General features: G+C 47.0%; 1 protein-coding gene across 3 annotated transcripts in view; it reads left to right on the top strand.

Annotated features, from left to right (window-relative positions):
• Nucleotides 1–3,035: 3,035 nt before the first annotated feature.
• Nucleotides 3,036–21,266, top strand: part of tox2 (TOX high mobility group box family member 2) — a 186,593-nt gene continuing 168,362 nt past the window's right edge. For 2 of the 3 annotated variants that reach the window (XM_078236953.1, XM_078236951.1), the window contains exon 1: nt 3,036–3,527. In XM_078236953.1, coding sequence (XP_078093079.1) covers nt 3,420–3,527 — 108 coding nt within the window. In that variant the 5' untranslated portion in view covers nt 3,036–3,419. Of the gene's footprint in view, nt 3,528–4,163; nt 4,409–21,266 lie in introns of those variants that run through there. The other variant, XM_078236952.1, reaches the window with a different exon arrangement.

Raw genomic sequence — 21,266 nt, 5'->3', positions numbered from 1 at the left:
TGTGTCTGTGTGTTAGGTGTGTAGATTCTGGAGCTGTGTGTCTGTGTGTTAGGTGTGTAGATTGTGGAGCTGTGTGTCTGTGTGTTAGGTGTGTAGATTGTGGAGCTGTGTGTCTGTGTGTTAGGTGTGTAGATTGTGGAGCTGTGTGTCTGTGTGTTAGGTGTGTAGATTGTGGAGCTGTGTGTCTGTGTGTTAGGTGTGTAGATTGTGGAGCTGTGTGTCTGTGTGCTAGGTGTGTAGATTGTGGAGCTGTGTGTTAGGTGTATAGATTATGGAGCTGTGTGTTAGGTGTGTAGATTGTGGAGCTGTGTGTCTGTGTGTTCGGTGTGTAGATTATGGAGCTGTGTGCCTGTGTGTTAGGTGTGTAGATTGTGGAGCTGTGTGTCTGTGTGTTAGGTGTGTAGATTGTGGAGCTGTGTGTCTGTGTGTTAGGTGTGTAGATTCTGGTGCTGTGTGTCTGTGTGTTAGGTGTGTAGATTCTGGTGCTGTGTGTCTGTGTGTTAGGTGTGTAGATTGTGGAGCTGTGTGTTAGGTGTATAGATTGTGGAGCTGTGTGCCTGTGTGTTAGGTGTGTAGATTGTGGAGCTGTGTGTCTGTGTGTTAGGTGTGTAGATTGTGGAGCTGTGTGTCTGTGTGTTAGGTGTGTAGATTCTGGTGCTGTGTGTCTGTGTGTTAGGTGTATAGATTGTGGAGCTGTGTGTCTGTGTGTTAGGTGGGTAGATTGTGGAGCTGTGTGTCTGTGTGTTAGGTGTATAGATTGTGGAGCTGTGTGTTCGGTGTGTAGATTGTGGAGCTGTGTGTCTGTGTGTTAGGTGTGTAGATTGTGGAGCTGTGTGTCTGTGTGTTCGGTGTGTAGATTGTGGAGCTGTGTGTTCGGTGTGTAGATTGTGGAGCTGTGTGTTCGGTGTGTAGATTGTGGAGCTGTGTGTTCGGTGTGTAGATTGTGGAGCTGTGTGTCTGTGTGTTAGGTGTGTAGATTGTGGAGCTGTGTGTCTGTGTGTTAGGTGTGTAGATTGTGGAGCTGTGTGTCTGTGTGTTAGGTGTATAGATTGTGGAGCTGTGTGTCTGTGTGTTAGGTGTGTAGATTGTGGAGCTGTGTGTCTGTGTGTTCGGTGTGTAGATTGTGGAGCTGTGTGTTCGGTGTGTAGATTATGGAGCTGTGTGTTCAGTGTGTAGATTGTGGAGCTGTGTGTTCGGTGTGTAGATTGTGGAGCTGTGTGTTCGGTGTGTAGATTGTGGAGCTGTGTGTTCAGTGTGTAGATTGTGGAGCTGTGTGTTCGGTGTGTAGATTGTGGAGCTGTGTGTTCAGTGTGTAGATTGTGGAGCTGTGTGTTCAGTGTGTAGATTGTGGAGCTGTGTGTTCAGTGTGTAGATTGTGGAGCTGTGTGTTCAGTGTGTAGATTGTGGAGCTGTGTGTTCGGTGTGTAGATTGTGGAGCTGTGGGTTCGGTGTGTAGATTGTGGAGCTGTGTGTTCAGTGTGTAGATTGTGGAGCTGTGTGTTCGGTGTGTAGATTGTGGAGCTGTGTGTCTGTGTGTTCGGTGTGTAGATTGTGGAGCTGTATGTTAGGTGTGTAGATTGTGGAGCTGTGTGTTCGGTGTGTTAGGTGTGTAGATTGTGGAGCTGTGTGTTCGGTGTGTAGATTGTGGAGCTGTGTGTCTGTGTGTTAGGTGTGTAGATTGTGGAGCTGTGTGTCTGTGTGTTAGGTGTGTAGATTGTGGAGCTGTGTGTCTGTGTGTTCGGTGTGTAGATTGTGGAGCTGTGTGTCTGTGTGTTAGATGTGTAGATTGTGGAGCTGTGTGTTCGGTGTGTAGATTGTGGAGCTGTGTGTTCGGTGTGTAGATTGTGGAGCTGTGTGTCTGTGTGTTAGGTGTGTAGATTGTGGAGCTGTGTGTTCGGTGTGTTAGGTGTGTAGATTGTGGAGCTGTGTGTTCGGTGTGTAGATTGTGGAGCTGTGTGTCTGTGTGTTAGGTGTGTAGATTGTGGAGCTGTGTGTTCGGTGTGTAGATTCTGGAGCTGTGTGTCTGTGTGTTCGGTGTGTAGATTGTGGAGCTGTGTGTCTGTGTGTTAGGTGTGTAGATTGTGGAGCTGTGTGTTCGGTGTGTTCGGTGTGTAGATTGTGGAGCTGTGTGTCAGGTGTGTTTTGCTTGTGGAGCTGTGTGTCTGTGTGTTAGGTGTATAGATTGTGGAGCTGTGTGTCTGTGTGTTAGGTGTGTAGATTGTGGAGCTGTGTGTTCGGTGTGTAGATTGTGGAGCTGTGTGTCTGTGTGTTAGGTGTATAGATTGTGGAGCTGTGTGTCTGTGTGTTAGGTGTATAGATTGTGGAGCTGTGTGTCTGTGTGTTAGGTGTGTAGATTGTGGAGCTGTGTGTCTGTGTGTTAGGTGTATAGATTGTGGAGCTGTGTGTCTGTGTGTTAGGTGTGTAGATTGTGGAGCTGTGTGTTCGGTGTGTAGATTGTGGAGCTGTGTGTTCGGTGTGTAGATTGTGGAGCTGTGTGTTCGGTGTGTAGATTGTGGAGCTGTGTGTTCGGTGTGTTCGGTGTGTAGATTGTGGAGCTGTGTGTTCGGTGTGTAGATTGTGGAGCTGTGTGTTCGGTGTGTAGATTGTGGAGCTGTAGTGTGTTGTGGGGGAGCGCTTTGACATTGTCCTCGTGCTTTCAGCCAGGAAACACTCAGTCTTTCATTTTATTTTCCTGATTGGTTTTCCGAATCCAGCTACACGATACAAATTGAGGGGCTGGAATTTGCTGGCACGCGGGAAGGTTCCCGGTGAAGCAGCGGAGGGAGATTTGAAACTCTGTCCTGCCCTGGTGGGGGCAGGCTGGGGGAGCAGTCAGTTTTATCAGAGTAGCTGATCTGAAGTGCTGTACAGCTTGTGATATTCCCCTCCCCCACTCATCCATATCCCTTGTATTATCAGCAGAGGTCGCTTGGCTTTCAATGTGGAGAAAGCTAGCAAATGATACCCTGAGCTTAAACGCATGGGTAAACACTCTCAGGCATGCTGAGAGCAGACAGCAGAGAGAGAAACTGAGACAGAGAAAGAGGGAGTGTGTGAGAGATACAGACTGAAAGACAAAGAAAACAGACACAGGCACCCAGAGAGAAAAAAACTCATAATTTTCTTGCAACAATTTGCTTGCTTCGCTCGCCTGCTATCTGAGACTTTTTTGTGTCACTTTGCTGAGTTCGTTATGGCAAGGCTGGTTAAAGTATGCTTCTGTGAGTTGCACGAAGGCTGAACTATTGCAGACCACAAACGGATATGAGACAAAGATGAATTGAATCTTACCCCATTCTCTCTTTTTTTTGTTCCACCCAACAATAGAGAGAGAGAGAGAGACACTGAGCGAGCAAGGGAGAGTGAGAATAATCATTCCAAATCTGCTTCCATGCGCTTGCTGTTGCAGCTACTGAGAGATGGATGTGAGATTTTATCCCACAGCTCCAGCTACAGTGGGTTCTTTACCTGCTGACCCGAGCTGCCTGAGCTCTGCCTCATGTCTGGAACATTATTACTGCAATAAGGTAAAACCACCAGGATTTTAACTTCATCTCTTTTGCTTCCCTTCTCATGCTGTGAGTTGTTTTTATCAGATTTGTTCAGGGGCTAGGCATTTACAGGAGGTTTAGCAGCTCAGACAACTTGGCTTGTAGCTTCAGACAGAGAAATTATACTCTGTGTCTGTGTGTGTGTGTGTGTGTGTGGGGAGGAGGGGTGGCATGTGTGTGTACATATATTTTTGTCTATTTGTGTGTGTGTTTGTGTGCATGTTTGTATGTGTTGTGTGTGTGAGAATGTGTGTGTGTTTCTGTTATGTATCCGAGATGTGTCTATGTGCATGTGAGTCTGTTGTGAGTGTGTGCTGTGTGTGTGTTGTGAGTGTGTGTGTCTGATATGTGTGTGTGTGTGTTGTGTGAGAATGTGTTGTGTGTCTGTTGTGAATGTGTCTGTTGTGAGTGTGTGTTGTGTGAGAATGTGTTGTGAGTGTGTGTCTGATATGTGTGTGTGTGTGTTGTGAGAATGTGTTGTGTGATTGTGTGTGTCTGTTGTGAGTGTGTGTTGTGTGAGAATGTGTTGTGAGTGTGTGTCTGTTGTGAGTGTGTGTCTGATATGTGTGTGTGTGTGTTGTGAGAATGTGTTGTGTGATTGTGTGTGTCTGTTGTGAGTGTGTGTGTCTGATGTGTGTGTTGTGTGTGGGCATTTCTGATTACAAACTTGTTTTGATGGGAGCAGTGATGTCCTCAGGCTGTTATCCCAGGCCCTCCTCCTGTTTGGCTGTGTTAAGAGCAGCAACGATTAGCTGGATTCGGTGAGCGTCTCACTGCCCTCTCCACCTTCACTCCGAGTTAGAAAGCTGCTGCTTCCATTCATTACTGTATCGCAACTGATCTACTCTGCGATTCTAGTAAGTACAGAGTTACACTAGTTATTTAACAGTGTTATTAGAGTGCCCAGTGAATGGAGATTGTGGGATCTGTCTGACTCTCTCACTTATTCATATTAGACTCAATGTCGGATAATTTTCCCCTCTCGGCTGTTGTTTGAACAATGATCGGGGCCAGTTCAAACAATCCGACTGTAAAATAGCCTCGCAGGCAGCAGAGACAGGGTGAAAGTTTGCACCAAGATCTGTTGTGTGAGCAAGAATGACCGGGTCGATAAACAGCAAATTAGGAGGGGTTATTTCTGAAATAATAATTGCCTTTTAGCCTCTGTTTGTGCCAGAATGTCATCGATCCGGGCAGAGCGAGTGTGTGGTCAGCTTTGTTCTCCGTGGCAAGCCCACGAGGATAAAACAGGAGTTGGGAATTCATTGGGATGGAAAGGGATTGGCTGCATCAGTTACAGATTGGGTCAATTGTGCCGGATCCGCACGGGAGGAATTTAGAAATGTTGGGTTGGGGGTTATTTTCATTCTTTGAGTTTATATCAGCAACAAGGAAAACTTTCTGGGAAAGGGGAGAAGGTGGAAAAGGGAAGTGGATGTAAAGAATAATCTGTGTAAAAACAGAGGCAGGGTTTAAAATGTACAAATGCTGTGGCGTAGGAGTGGACTGGATGGTACAGAGAGATATAACTGTGTCTGTATCTGCCCTATGCAATAATAACAATGTGTGGGGGTGATATTATATGTGTGAGCTCCTGTGTAACCCGCAGTCCCACCGTTACTGACCCACTGCTGCAAACTGCAAACAGCTACACAATTGGCAACTGTATTGGCACGAAGGGCTGGTTGTTCAAATAATCAGACTGTCCCATTTCCAGAATGCGAGGTATTGGAGCATTCAATTAGGAAAGAGAGTTTGGTGCCAGGAACAAGAACATTTTAAAAATTATTTCATGGGATATGGGCATCGCTGGCTGGGCCAGCATTTATTGCCCATCCCTAATTGCCCTTGAGATGGTGGTGGTGAGCCGTCTTCTTTAACCCGCTGCAGTCCCTGTGGTGTAGGTACACCCACAGTGCTGTTAGGGAGGCGGTTCCAGGATTTTGACCCAGCGACAGTGAAGGAACAGCCAATATATTTCCAAGTCAGGATGGTGAGTGACTTGGAGGGGAACTTACAGGTGGTGGTGTTCCCAGGTATCTGCTGCCCTTGTCCTTCTAGATGGAAGTGGTTGCGTGTTTGGAAGGTGCTGTTGAAGGAAACTTGGTGAGTTCCTGCAGTGAATCTTGTAGATGGTACACACGGCTGCTTCTGTGCGTCGGTGGTGGAGGAAGTGAATGCTTAAGGTGGTGGATGGAGTGTGAATCTAGCGAAGCTGCTTTGTCCTGGATGGTATCGAGCTTCTTGAGTGTTATTGGAGCTGCACTCATCCAGGTAAGTGGGAAGTATTCCATCACACTCCTGACTTGTGCCTTGGTAGATGGTGGATAGGCTTTGGGGAGTCAGGAGGTGAGTTACTCATCGCAGGATTCCCAGTCTCTGACCTGCTCTTGTAGCCACAGGATTGGTTAAGAATGTGCAGTACACCCAGCCTTTTGTGATGTGATATGACACCTGTAACAGTAAAAATAAAATCAAAAGGCAGACAGGGCAGTGAAAAACATGGCTACATCATTGCTTTGGTCAATGTTATCATGTCCTGTTGATGCCAGGAATAGTAACTGATAACACGCTTGTGCCTTAGGCAGCAACAAGGTAGAGGTTGAAATTGTGCTCTAATTCACTAAGTTGAGCTGCTGACAAAGACAAGGTACAGTAACTGTGGTCGTTAAGATTAAAATCCAATTGGAACGAAGATGCTAATCGCATTTTCAAAATAGTTATTGTTTTTCCAACTCATTAAAGAACAATGAAAAAAATAAAACCCTCAGGCTTTGATCAGTGGAGCACAGAAACCAAATGCAGGAGTGCATGAGGATGCAGGTAAACACGTAGATACATAGTCACACACAAAGATCAATGCAGATATCAGTGTGTGGATATCAGTGTATGGATATCAGTGTAAGATATCAGCATAAGGATATCAGTGTATGGATATCACAATGTGGATGTTAGTGTGTTAATATCAGTGTGTGGATATCAACGTGTGGATATCAGTGAGTGGATATTAGTGTGTGGATATTAGTGTATGGATATCAGTGTGTGGATATCAGTGTGCGGATATCAATGTGAGGATATCAGTGTGCAGATATCAGTGTGCAGATATCAGTGTGTGGATATTAGTGTGTGGATATTAGTGTGTGGATATTAGTGTGTGGATATCAGCGTGTGGATATCAGTGTGTGGACATCAGTGTGCAGATATCAGTGTGAGGATATCAGTGTGCAGAAATCAGTGTGTGGCTATTCACGTGAGGATATCAGTGTGTGGATATCAGCATGAGGATATCAGCGTGAGGATATCAGTATGAGGATATCAACGTGAGGATATCAGTGTGAGGATATCAGCATGAGGATATCAGTGTGTGGAAATTAGCATGTGGATATTAGCATGCGGAAATCAGGGTGAGGATATCAGTGCAGAATTCAGCATGTGGATATCAGTGTGTGGATATCACTGTGAGGATATCAGTGTATGTATATCAGTGTGTGGATATCACTGTGAGGATATCAGTGTGTGGATATCAGCGTGCAGATATCAGTGTGTGGATATCAGTGTGAGGATATCAGCGTGAGGATACCAGTGCAAAATTCAGCGTGTAGATATCAGTGTGAGGATATCATAGAATCATAGAAACCCTACAGTGCAGAAAGAGGCCATTTGGCCCATCGAGTCTGCACCGACCACAACCCCACCCAGGTCCAACTCCCATATCCCTACATATTTACCCGCTAATCCCTCTAACCTATGCATCTCAGGACATAGGGGCAATTTTAGCATGGCCAATCAACCTAACCTGCACATCTTTGGACTGTGGGAGGAAACCAAAGCATCCGGAGGAAACCCACGCAGACACGAGGAGAATGTGCAAACTCCACACAGACAGTGACCTAAGCCGGGAATCGAACCCAGGTCCCTGGAGCTGTGAAGCAGCAGTGCTAACCACTGGGCTACCGTGCCGCATGCGGATATCAGTGCATGAAAATCAGTGTGTGGTTATTAGTGTGTGGATATCAGTGTGAGGATATCAGTGTGCGGATATCAGCGTGTAGATATCAGCATGTGGATATTAGCGTGAGGATATCAGTGTGAGGATATCATTTTGATTTGATTTTCAGTGTGAGGATATCAGCATGCAGATATCAGCGTGAGGATATCAATGTGTGAATATCAGTGTGTGGAAATCAGCGTATGGATATCACCATGTAGATATCCGTGAGTAGATATCAGTGTGAAGATATCAGTCTGTAGATGTCAGTATGTGGATATTAGTGTGTTAATACCAGTGTATGAATATCAGTGTGAGGATATCAGTGTATGGATATCACCATGTGGATATCAGTGTGTGGAAATCAGTGTGTGGATATCAGCGTGAGGATATCAGCCTATGGATTTCACCATGTCGATACCCGTGTGTAGATATCAGTGTGTAGATGTCAGTGTTTAGATGTCAGTGTGTAGATATTAGTGTGTTAATATCAGTGTGAGGATATTAGTGCATGCATATCACCGTGTGGATATCAGTATGTGGATATCAGTATGAGGATATCAGCGTGAGGATATCAGCATATGGATATCACCATGTAGATATCAGTGTGTAGATGTCAGTGTGCTGATGATATCAGCGTGATAATACTAATGTGTATATATCAGTGTGCAGATATTAGTGCATAGTACAACTGGGTATGAAAGTGTGGGGGCAATTTGCAGACGTGCAGTTTCCATACAGAGTGGGGTCAGCAGGATGGAGATTTGTAAGATAAATTCAGCAGACATTCAATGGCAGCAGATACATGGATCTTTCTGAGCGTGTGCGTGAAGTACGTTTCTGCACTTGTTTTGTGTGTTTCTCAAGGAGCTTTGAACTCAGCATTGTTTACCTACTGGAGACTGTGTCATGGGCCACATTGTAGGAAAAGGCCCAGCCAATCCAAAATGCAGGACAACCTGGGAAAATTCAGGGCCCTTTCTGGAAAGTCACGTGGTGTCTTCTTGTCTTTTGTTTCATTGCACTGTGGTTTTTTTTTAATTGTTAAATTGTCGACCTGCGAAAGTTGCTCCCTGCAATGTCTTGCTGCTTTAGTGTGAATGCTTTGTGAGTGTTATGGTGCACACTGCCACTCACACAGGCCACCACTTCCTTTGCTGAATACTAGTCGGCTCAATTTTAATTTTACAAGGTGCTCTGTTGTATTATTGTGAGAGGCAGTGGCACGGGAAGGTTTGCGGGCACAACAAGGCAGCTTGGAATAACACAAACTTATGATTTTGTTTTTCTGGTCAATGGGAATGAATTGGATTGACGAGGATATTGTGACTGTTTGAGTTGTTCCAACACAGCAATCCCAGCCAATTAAACAGAGAGCTGAGACTGGATGGATCTTGGGTGTCAGCTTTTCATCTCCTTCCATTTTTTGATAACTAATAAGTGAAAGTCTTCAAAAGAAGCACATTCCTGTAAGTTGACCGTTGGTGTTTCTCCTGCAGCAGTGACTGGAAGACGAGTCTTTTGTTCCAGGGGACTCAAGGACAATTAGGGAAAGTTGGAACCCCCTGTACTGTCCGACTTACTGCAGCGAACCAGCTTCCTGACTGTTCTTAGCTGCACCTTGCAGAATCTGCGCAGACAGGAGATCAAATTCATGTTCATGACTTTTCATAACCAATGTCTGTGTTTCTGTGCTGTCATCTGGTTGTGAAATATCCCTTAAACTTTAAACTGAACAGACCCCACAACAACAGGATCAGCCATGATCTTATTGAATGGCGGAGCAGGATTGAGGGGCTAGATGGCCTACTCCTGTTCCTATTTCTTATGCTCACACACGTCCAGCCTGCTTCCTGTTCAGCTGTATACACTGTTTAAAATAAAACACTGATTATCACAGGAAAAGAATTGTGTTTTATACTGCGTTTCTACTTAGATGTGTATTTGTATGTGTGTGTATGTTTCTGTGCGTCTGTGGCATACATGTGTGTATGATGTCTGTGTGCAGTGTGTGTGTTTGTGTGCATGGTGTGTATGTGTGAGGTGCATATATGGGTTGTGTGTATGGCATGTGCAGTTTTGTGTGTGTGTGTGTATATGTGTGCGTGCACATGTCGCTCTATGTGTGTGTGTATGTACATCTGTGCATGTGTGTTTATGTGTGTGCAGTATTTGTCGATAGTGTGTTCATGTATATGGCATGACTTTTTTGTGTCCATGCATGTGTGTGTGTGTGAGAGTGTGTGTGTGAGAGTGTGTGTGTGTGTATGTGTGTGTGTGTGTGAGTGTGAGAGTGTGTGTGTGTGTGTGTTTGTGTGTGTGTCTGCCTGAGTGCTTTCATGCATTTTTTGTCTCAGAAACTCATTGTTATTCAAAGAGCTGACGTCAGCCAGTGTTTATGACTCAAAAACAAATTTGATTTTGGATGGGGACAGTCAATGTCCGGCTTTCAGGAGCCAATTCAGGAGATTGGCCACAGCAGCTGGCTTTATACGAGGGGCTGTGTAACAATGAGCAGAGAGGCTGAAAGACTGGGTAAACAGCAGCTCTGCTCACTGCGTCATGAGGTATGCCTTCAGCAAACACAACAGAGGAAGAACATATCCAACATGTCCATCAGCAGCGTCCATCAGAGTGAGGAGAGTGCGTTTGGGGAGGTTTCAGGAGTTGGACTGATTTAACAAAGTCATCTGTAACTGATCTTACTGTTACAAGGACATGAAATTAGCCATGAATGACCCAGCACTAGGAAGCTGCAAAATTAGAACAAAATTATTCATGGGATTCCAAATAGTTTAATTGTCTGTCAGTGAAACAACATCCTCCCCTCCCCCAGGCTCCTTTATGACATTATTTTGTGTACCTAATGATACCGCAGTGAATGTCACACTCAGTCACGGCAATTGATGCACCTGTCTATTTATGGATAATGTATATATTTATATAGGTATATTTATATCACTCTTATATTTCACCCTGGAGTTCAATCATTAGTTTTGTTTGTTGAAAGACATGAATTAGCATTTAATTTTATAATGTGCCACAGACAACATTCCACCCACAACCAGTAACATCGAGATCAGGCCAAAGTGCCATTGACCCCACCTCTATTTTTGGGCCATTGTTTTACAGAACTGTATAGCAGCCACTGCACCCAAAGACTGTAACTCACTGTATAAAGGATGTGGAGATGTTTCAAAGACATAATAAAGTTTCTGGCTGAAAGAGCTTGCTACTCATTCAGAAACATCACAACAATGGTGAACAGGGAGGCCATTCTGGTCCTCCTTAATGCTCTGCTGTTTCTCCGTCACAACAGCAGCTTACCCTTATATAGGAACAGGAGGAGGCCATTCAGCCCCTTGTGTCTGTTGCACCAGTCAGTTAAATCATGGCCGATCTGTAATTCAATATTGTTTAGCCCCTTTTTCTTCAAATCCTTTGATAGCTTTAACCAATAAAATTCCATCAATCTCAGCTGGAGAGCTTTGACCATTTCCAGCATCCAGTTAGAAGGAGAATTTTATTATCCTTTATGTGGGAAAGTTCTCCTGTTTTCACTCACAACTGGCCTAACACTAATTTTAGGATTATGTCCCCTTATTCTTGGGCATCTTATTATGTTCATAAGTTCATAAGGTATAGGAGCAGAATTAGGCCATTCGGCCCATTAATCATGGCTGATATGCTCCTCATCCCCATTTTCTTGCCTTGTTAAGAATGCTATAGAAATGCAGGGCATGTTTTTGATTCTCCCAATTTCTCTCTATCCACCCTTTCAAATCCTTTTCGTTCCTAAGCACCTTTATCAGATCTCCCCTCAATCTCCTGAACTCAGTGGAATATACAATCAGTCTTTGCAAAGTGGTCTCTAAGCTCTAACATCAATTTGGGTTGGCTGCACTGCCCCTGATCTAAGAGCTGTATACCTCTCCTGAGGTTTTCTGACAGGGACACAACTACTGCAGGTGGGGTGTGAATAAGAGTCCACACAGCTGCAGCATCACTCCCACCCTCTATTACATGTAAAATCTATCTAGCAGAGAAGAAATGGAGGAGTCACGGAACAGGCAGTTTTGGAGGTGTCTCTTTAAAGAGGAGAGAGAGATAGAGGGAGGGAGGGAGGGAGAGAGGGAGGGAGGGAGAGAGAGAGGGAGGGTAGCAGAGATGTTTAGAGAAGGAAATCTGGAGTTCAGGGTCTAGGCAGTTGAAGGCCAGCGATGTGACGTAGGATGTGAGATGCTTAGGAGGTTAGAATGCTGGAGGATTGTAGAGCCGGAGGGGGAGATAGGGAGAGGTGGGGCTAGGATAGGATTGGAACATGAGGATGGGAATTTTACTATCGTGGTATTCTGTGGCCAGGAGTGAATGTAGGTCAGTGGTGATGGAGGAGCAGGGGCTGTTATTCAGCAAAGCATCATAATAGAATCAGACACAAGTAAAGAAACATTGGGAGTGAAAGTATTATGCAACATCTTGTCAAGACAGAATGTATCAAAACATTTCAGGCGATGAACTCCTTTGAAATGCAGTCTGTTATTAACTAAAGAACAGGAAGATTTGGTGTATAACATTTGGAAACACAAAAACCTAGCTTGTTTTCTAGGTAATATATATATAGTAATGAAGAAAATATGTTTTACAATGTGATGGATTTAAATATTTCTCTTGTATACCAGAAACCAGAAAGGACAGCACGGTGGTACAGTGGTCAGCACTGCTGCCTCAGAGCACCAGGGGCCCGGGTTCAATTCTGGCCTTGGGTCACTGTCTATGTGGAGTTTGCACGTTCTCCCCGTGTCTGTGTGGGAATAGAGGGATATGGTCCCCGGAAGGGTAGGGGTTTTAGTTCACATGGGCAGCATGGTTGGTGCAGGCTTGGAGGGCCGAGGCACCTGTTCCTGTGCTGTAATTTTCTTTGTTCTTTAGAATCTGTGCTGTTCTGATTAAAAAGGGCCCAGTTTTTCAAGTCTTGCTCGGCATTTGCTCCAACCAGGTTGTGTCCGAATGAATGTCTAAAGCCTCAATATCCTTCCTTCCCAATGTGCTGCACACAGCACTCAGACTAATTGACGTCCTGTGACCCCCACAGGACATCTTTTGGCAAACTGTTAGATTTGAATTTTTCAATTTGAATTCTGTAAAAGCCGTTTAATGTGACAGCGGGATTCCTGATCACGGTGTGGCCTTGTGTGTATGCTCATGTATATCTGTGAGTATTTTTGTTCATGGCCACGTTTGTGTGTGTCTGCAAGTATCTATGTGTGTGTGTCTATGTGTATCTGTGTGTGTGTTTGCGAGTATCTGTGTGAGTACCTCTGTGAGTGTGTGTGTGTGTGTTTGTGTGCGTATGTCTGCGTGTATCTGTGTGTGTTAGTGTCTGTGTGTGTATGTGTCTGTGTGTTAGTGTCTGTGTGTGTTAGTGTCTGTGTGTGTATATATCTGTGTGTGTTAGTGTCTGTGTGTGTTAGTGTCTCTGTGTGTGTGTATCTGTGTGTTAGTGTCTGTCTGCGTATATCTGTGTGTTAGTGTCTGTGTGTGTCTGTGTATATATCTGTGTGTGTTAGTGTCTGTGTGTGTCTGTGTATATATCTGTGTGTGTTAGTGTCTGTGTGTGTGTATCTGTGTGTGTGTGTGTCTGTGTGCATCCGTGTGTGTTAGTGTCTGTGTGCAGGGAGTGTATAATTTCTGCCAGAGATTTCAACACTATCTGTAGACAGTAGTCCTGCACACGGACAGGAACAGACTAACATTTTGTCAGTTAGGAACCTAAAGCCAGGCTGATGATACAATAGTTTTTTTGATGTTTGTCTTGGTGAGATGGTTTCTCTGGCTTTCAGCTGGATTGTCTTGGTGGTTACTCTAGTCCATTGTGGTTTGCTTGTCTCCAGATCTGCTTTAATGGATTATTTGATGGTAAATTTGAATGCCCCTAGCTACAGAATTTAAAACAATGCTGTTTACTCACAGAAAATGTGCAATCATCAAATGCGCTGATTCTCGATTTCCTGAAACCAGGATCCAGTGGTCCAGCTTTGTTGTTTATTAGATGGAAATAAATCCAGTTATTTCAAGAGTGTAAACATGGATTAAATGCAGATAATGCGCTGAGGGAAAGGAAAACTATATCTTTATTGCAGTTAATTGTATCCTGTAAGTCTGTACTTTCATTCTGCTAGGATTGTCAAAATAAGCTGTCAGCTCACTTCAATGTTTCAGGGGCCGCTCAGAGTGAACAGATAAACAATACAGATTTCAACCACCCAGCTTAACCCCTTCACAACTGCTCTGATCTCTCACATCCTTTTCAAATTGCTATGTTTTACTTATAGATTATTCATTCGGAAGGATGGTGAGTGTAAATGTTTGAGAGTTTATGTGTGTGTGTGTGCATGTGTGTGTGTATGTGTTTGTGGGGTGTGTAAGCGTGTGGGGGATGGGATGTGTGTGTGGGGTGTGTGTGAGTTTGTGCACACATGTGTATGTGAATGTGGCTGTAGGGCACACACACAATCACATACACACGCACACGCACACACAATCACACACGCACACACAATCACACACGCACACACAATCACACGCAATCACACACACACGCACACACAATCACACACACACGCACACACAATCACACAAACGCACACACAATCACACACACACGCACATGCACACACAATCACACACATACGCACACACGATCACACACACACGCACACACGCACACACAATCACACACACACGCACACACAATCACACACATACGCACACACAATCACACACACACGCACACATGGGGGGGGTGGGGGGGGAGTTGCTAGGGGGAGTATGGGGGGTGTTGCTGGGGGAGTATGGGGGGTGTTGCTGGAGGGGAGAGGGGGAGGTTGCTGGGGGCAGTGTGGGGGGGTTGCGGGGGGGGGTGGGGTGGGGGGTTGCTGGAGGGAGCGTGGGGGGTGTTGCTGGGAGGGTGGGGTGGGGGGTTGCTGCGGGGGAGCATGGGGAGTTTCTGGGGGGGAGCATGGGGGGTTTCTGGGGGGGAGCATGGGGGGGTGAGGGGAAGGGGACAGGTCACCCACACCCATTCGACAAGAATACCCCTGTGAAATGGTCCTGGAATTGTGAGTGGGAGCTTGAATCCCCATTCAGTGCACTGTCTGGAGGGAGGTTTGAACCCTACACTGTGTGATCCAGATCCAGTCTCCAGATTATAAACATTGAATCTGCTTGAATGGCACATTAGCTTCAGAGGAAAAACCGTGACAAAGTACCCTGAGGGTTAGTAAGCTTTCCTCACCTTTCACCGTGTAAGTGGAATTGCCTTTAGGGTAAATTTGACCAAACCCCTCGGCAGATGAAGGATGTGGTGAATTGTTTCAGAGAAAGTACAAAGTAACCAGGTTTTTTTCATAATTAATTATCTCCTCCAAGAAGGAGGGAGCTTGTTGAAGTTCAGGTGAATCCTGCGATCAGTAAAAACACGAACAGTAAAAGCCTATGACTGCGGATGCTGCAAATCAGAAATCAAATGATTGGAAATACTCGGCAGGTCAGACAGCATCTCACAGAATAGAACCATCGAATCATAGAATCCCTACAGTGCGGAAAGGGCCATTCAGCCCATCAAATCTGCACCAACTCTCTGACAGAGCATCTCACACAGGTCCCCTCCCCCATCCTAGCCACACGAATCTGCGCATTTACCCCACTAATCTCCCCTAAGCTGCACATCTTTGGACTTCCCAAGCTCTTTGATTAGATTTGATTTGATTTATTTTTGTCACACGTATTAATATACAATGAAAAGTATTGTTCTTGGGTCGGTTGCTACGTGACCTCAGACTTTTGTATCTTTTTTCTGGGAGAAGAAGGTGGAAGAGAGAATGTCTGGGGGGGGGGCGGGTGGGTTCCTTAATTATGCTGGCTGATTTTCCGAGGCAGTGGGAAGTGTAGACAGAGTCAATGGATGGGAGGCTGGTTTGCGTGTTGGACTGAGCTTCATTCACGACCCTTTGTAGTTTTTTCCAGTCTTGGGCGGAGCAGGAGCCAATACCAAGCTGTGATACACCCAGAAAGAATGCTTTCTATGGTGCATCTATAAAAGTTGGTGAGAGTCGTAGCGGACATGCCAAATTTCCTTAGTCTTCTGAGAAAGTTGAGGCATTGTTGGGCTTTCTTAACTATAGTGTCAGCATGGGGGGACCAGGACAGGTTGTTGGTGATCTGGACACCTAAAAACTTGAAGCTCTCGACGCTTTCTACTTCGTCCCCGTTGATGTAGACAGGGGCATGTTCTCCTTTATGCTTCCTGAAGTCGATGACAATCTCCTTCGTTTTGTTAACATTGAGGGAGAGAATATTGTTGCCGCACCAGTTCACCAGATTCTCTATCTCATTCCTGTACTCTGTCTTGTCTGTGAATTCGGTGTATTTCCTGGTTGCTCCATGTTATGAGGAGCTTTAAAGTTGCTGGATTTGATCAGCCTGGGCTTCACGGTTCGGAGTGACAACACGCTCAAGGTTTTCTACAGTGGCCACAATCCACCATCCCTGTGTGTTATATCACTCGAGCTCGGGAATGGTCAGAGGAGTGTATGTATCAAACGTCAGCTGCAGGGATGGGGGAGATTGAGAAGTATGGCTGTTTGTAACATACAGAAGGTGTTTTGTATGGTATGTTTGCCTTGGCTGTGGCAGGGTGATTGGGAGGGTAGGCTATCAGCTATCTGCAGTTGTGCTGTTGATACAGGAAGTGCATTCCTATTCCATCTGATTCCACATAAAAGCACATTTCATGAAGTTTTGGGGCCAGGTGTTGACTGTTCTCCAGGGTCGCCTTTCAGTCATATTGATGAAGTCACTCATGACCCAGAGATGCCAGTCAGAGCTTGGCATCCACGTGGGCAATGAGCATCAGACTCTCAATTCTAGAACAAAATAACACGAGCAGTCGCTGCAGGCAGCTGCTAGGCTACCTAAAAAATAGTCCCAATGTGGATTGGGACACCTCTGCCCTGGTAACTTGGTTTCTTGCTTCAAACCTGGAAAACAAGCTGGGATTCCCCCCAAAAAATTCAAACTCCCCAATTCGCGTAAAAACAGGAGTAACTCCTGTTGGTTTTTTTCGCGGGATTTTCAGAATGAACCTCTGACACCCTGCATCACAGGGAGCCCAAGCGGGAGTCGCTCTGAAAAGCTGGGGACGGGGCCTATCGATCACAGGCCAGCCCCGTGACCCTGCATTGCTGGCCCTCTGACCCCTTATCCCTTGATCACTGGCCTCCCGGACCTCTCTGGACCAGCCCCGATGTCTCCCCCCCCCCCCCCCCCCCGCCAGCCTGACCCGATCTCCCTGACCACCCCCCAGCAGTCCTGACCCTTACCCTTGCTCCAGAGACACGCGGAGGCCATGGCGCCGAGTGGGGCCTGTGAAACGGCCTCCGCTGATGTCTCCCAGCCCTGCGAGAACAGCACAGTGGGCTGGGAGAATCACACCCATTGAATTCAGACCCTCTTTTTCTTTCACGAAACAGGATATTATACAGTTCTAAATGCCATCTAAAACTGGGTCAACATGCTGATTTGGCCCACATTATTTAGCATTATTTAGAATGGTTCTCCATCCAAAGGACTTAGGAACTCAGGGACAGAGGGGCAGGGGATGAGGCCATTCGGCCCTTTGAGTCTGTTCCACCAGGGCTGATCTGGTTGTGGTCTCGACTCCACTTTCCTGCCTCCCTCCATAACCCTCCACTCCCGTGTCAGTCAAAAATCTATCAAACTCAGCCTTGAATATATTCAGTGACCCAGCCCCCACTGCTCAGATATGACAAATAGATGTTCAATGAAACCAGAGCTCAGTGAAGCTCTTGGCAGCTCAGTATTTGTCGAGGGAACAGACAGTTAACATTTCCTGGCCTGGACCTTTGGTGAGACTGGAATAGACGTGGAATCTGCTATCCAAAGTCCAATCAACATCAAAACAACAGATGAGGTTGTGAAAGGAGTGAGCAGGAGGTGAACACACTCTCTGCCTTACTTTGCCCTTTCCCTGGGTGGCATTGTCCAGCACAGATTGTGACGCTGGCTTTGTAAGCGGCAGCTTGTTCCAGGTGACTTCAAAATGGCCCCTGACTCATCAGGAGGAACCGAGTTTGTCTGGATATTACAGATGAAGCATTGTTACTGAAAAGCTGTATTGATATAAAAGAATGCCCACAATTATTTAAAAGCAGAAAAATGTGACAGGGAGGAGGAAAGGCCATTCAGCCCCTCGAACCTGCTCCTACAAGATCATGGCTAGGTTAGGATTGTTTTCGCTGGAGTTCAGATGAATGAGGGGGGATCTCATAGAGACTTATTGTGGTGAATCCATCACCACTGGGGTTGTTATTGTGTTACTGTTGGGCTAGGGTGTTGTTGTTATGGGGGTTGTACTATGTTGTTGGGTTAGGGTGTTTACCTGTCCTAAGTGTTATCATGGCACACTCCAGTGGGGTCCCGCCTCCGGTGGCAGGGTATAAGACCCCCTGCTCCGGCAGGACCCCTTCAGTCTGAACGGGTGAATTTGTGTTAGTAGTTTCATTGTTAATGTATTAAAGCCTTCAGTTCTAAAGCCTTGTTTCCGGGTGCTCATTGAGGTGCATCAATTTAATACATTAACTGAGAATATGGAACAGATCCTAAAACCGGATCGTCTGACACTGGACCCACGTGCGGTCGGTGCAGCTAACACGTTCGAACATTGGTGGAAGTGCTTCGAGGACTACCTGGCAGCCTCGGTAGCTATCACTACAGACAGTGATAGACTCCAGGTCCTCCACGCAAGGGTAAGCGACACGATTTACCTAGCCATTCGTGCAGCTTCCACTTACCAGGGTGCCGTCGAGCTCCTAAAGAATAGGTACATTACGCCACCCAACGAGATTCACGCTCGTTATCTCCTCGCTACACGACGTCGGCAGTCGGGCGAGACCATAGAAGACTACGCCAATGAACTCCTGCAGCTTGCCAGGGGTTGTGACTGTAAGGATGTCTCCGCCGAGCAGTACATGCAAGACCTCGCCCGAGACGCGTTCGTAGCAGGGGTAGGGTCCTCGTACATCAGACTTAAATTATTAGAAAAGGGGAAACTCAACTTGACCCAGGCAATGGGGATGGCCGTGAGGTTGGAGGCGGCGTCGAAGAGCTTGGCGCTGTACCCCGAGGACCACGTGCAGTCAACGTGGTTGGAGCAAGCTCTGCTCCCTCCTCGCCCCGCGAACCCGCGCTCCCAGATCGATTCGACGACGGCGGCAGCTCCAGGTGGCCAGCGATGCTATTTTTGCGGTGGGGCCAAGCATCCACGGCAACAGTGTCCGGCAAGAACGGCAATCTGCAGCCAGTGCGGTAAAAAAGGCCACTACGGCAAAGTCTGCAGGTCCAAACCTAAAAACGGCAGTGCAGCTTGTAACCCTCCAGAACGGAGACCATCTCTTTCGGCGCTGCAGTACCCACGAGGTCCGACCACGTGCGATCTCAGGACGGCGCCATCGTGGCAGACAGAGGAGGAGGAAGACCACCAGGAGTCGCTGCGCTTGGAGCCCTCGGCCACATGCGATTCATGGGGGCGGCCATCATGGTCCACGACGACTAGGAGCGACCAGCAGGGGTCCTCAGCATCCACATCGGCAGCATGCAGTGACGCCCAGGGGCCAACGGTGGCGTCGATCTCTCTGGATCAGACCAGGCATTTCAGACTGGAACATTCTATGATGGAGGTAAAGGTTAGTGGCAGAACTGTGAATTGTCTGTTTGACAGTGGGAGCACCGAAAGTTTCATACACCCTGAAACTGCTAAAAGGTGTGGACTCCGGGTTCTCCCTGCCAAGCAGACAATTTCCATGGCATCACAGTCCCGGTCTGTACCGATCCAAGGACAATGTATGGTAACTCTTGAGGTACAGGGCACAGTTTACGAGCAATACAGGCTCCTTGTGCTACCTCACCTTTGCGCGCCAATTCTCCTCGGACTAAACTTTATGGCCCACATGAGGAGTGTGATCCTACAGTACGGTGGGCCACTCCCTTCACTGGCAGTAGGGAACCAGCCGCAGCCTCCAAATTGCCCAAAGCGCCCCGCGTGCAATCTATCCACCCTGAAGATCACGACACCATCCCTTTTTAAAAATCTGGTACCTGGCTGCAAGCCCATTGCTACTAAAAGTAGGCGTTACAGCGCTGAGGACCGGATCTTTATTAGATCTGAGGTTCAGCGGCTCCTCAAGGAAGGGATCATACAGGCCAGTGCTAGTCCGTGGAGAGCGCAGGTCGTGGTAGTCAAAAGCGGGAACAAACCTCGGATGGTCATCGACTATAGTCAGACCATTAATAGATACACGCAGCTGGATGCGTATCCTCTCCCGCGCATTTCTGATATGGTCAATCAGATTGCGCAGTACCGAGTGTTTTCTACCATAGACCTTAAGTCCGCCTACCATCAACTCCCCATCCGCCCAGAGGACCGACAATATACGGCTTTTGAGGCGGATGGTCGTCTATACCAATTCCTCAGGGTTCCATTTGGTGTCACCAATGGGGTCTCGGTCTTCCAGCGTGCTATGGACCGAATGGTGGACCAGAACGGGTTGCGGGCTACCTTCCCGTACCTGGATAACGTCACCATCTGCGGCCATGACCAGCAGGACCACGACATGAATCTCCAACACTTTCTACGCACTGCATCTCGCCTGAATCTGACCTATAACAGGGAGAAGTGCGTATTCCGTACGCATAGGTTAGCCATCCTCGGATACGTGGTGGAAAACGGGGTCATTGGCCCTGATCCAGACCGTATGCGCCCACTCACTGAACTTCCCTTGCCCGCTAGCACGAAAGCACTGAGGAGATGCCTCGGGTTCTTTTCGTATTATGCACAGTGGGTCCCCAACTACGCGGACAAAGCTCGTCCGCTCATTAAGTCCACGACCTTCCCACTTACGCCGGAGGCCCAATTGGCCTTCAAGGTTTTGAAAAGCGACATCTCGAAAGCCACGATGCACGCGGTGGATGAATCCATCCCTTTCCAGGTGGAGAGTGATGCATCGGACTTCGCCCTAGCCGCCACACTAAACCAGGCAGGCAGGCCCGTCGCGTTTTTTTCCCGCACCCTTCAAGGCCCAGAGATTCGGCACTCAGCGGTGGAAAAGGAGGCTCAGGCCATTGTGGAGGCAGTCAGACACTGGCGCCATTACCTGGCAGGTAAGCGGTTCACCCTGATCACGGATCAACGATCCGTGGCGTTTATGTTCAGTAACACGCAGAGGGGCAAGATCAAGAACGATAAGATCTTGCGGTGGAGAATTGAGCTCTCCACCTATAATTACGATATTATGTATCGTCCAGGGAAGCTCAATGAGCCCTCGGATGCCCTCTCGCGCGGAACATGCGCCATCATGCAGGAGGACCGCTTGAAGGCTCTCCACAATGATCTGTGTCATCCTGGAGTCACCAGACTCTACCACTTCATAAAAGCCCGCAACCTACCCTACTCGGTGGAGGAGGTCAGGTCAGTTACTAGAAGTTGTCGGATTTGCGCAGAATGCAAACCACACTTTTATCGACCAGACCGGGCACATTTGGTCAAGGCCACTCGCCCTTTTGAGAGGCTGAGTGTAGATTTTAAGGGCCCCCTTCCCTCAACGGATCGGAATGTCTATTTTCTTAACATAATAGACGAATTTTCCCGGTTT

The sequence above is a fragment of the Mustelus asterias genome, chromosome 20 (genome assembly GCF_964213995.1).
Source record: "Mustelus asterias chromosome 20, sMusAst1.hap1.1, whole genome shotgun sequence".
Taxonomy (NCBI): Eukaryota; Metazoa; Chordata; class Chondrichthyes; order Carcharhiniformes; family Triakidae; genus Mustelus; species Mustelus asterias.
This window is presented reverse-complemented; position numbering and strand designations above follow the sequence as displayed.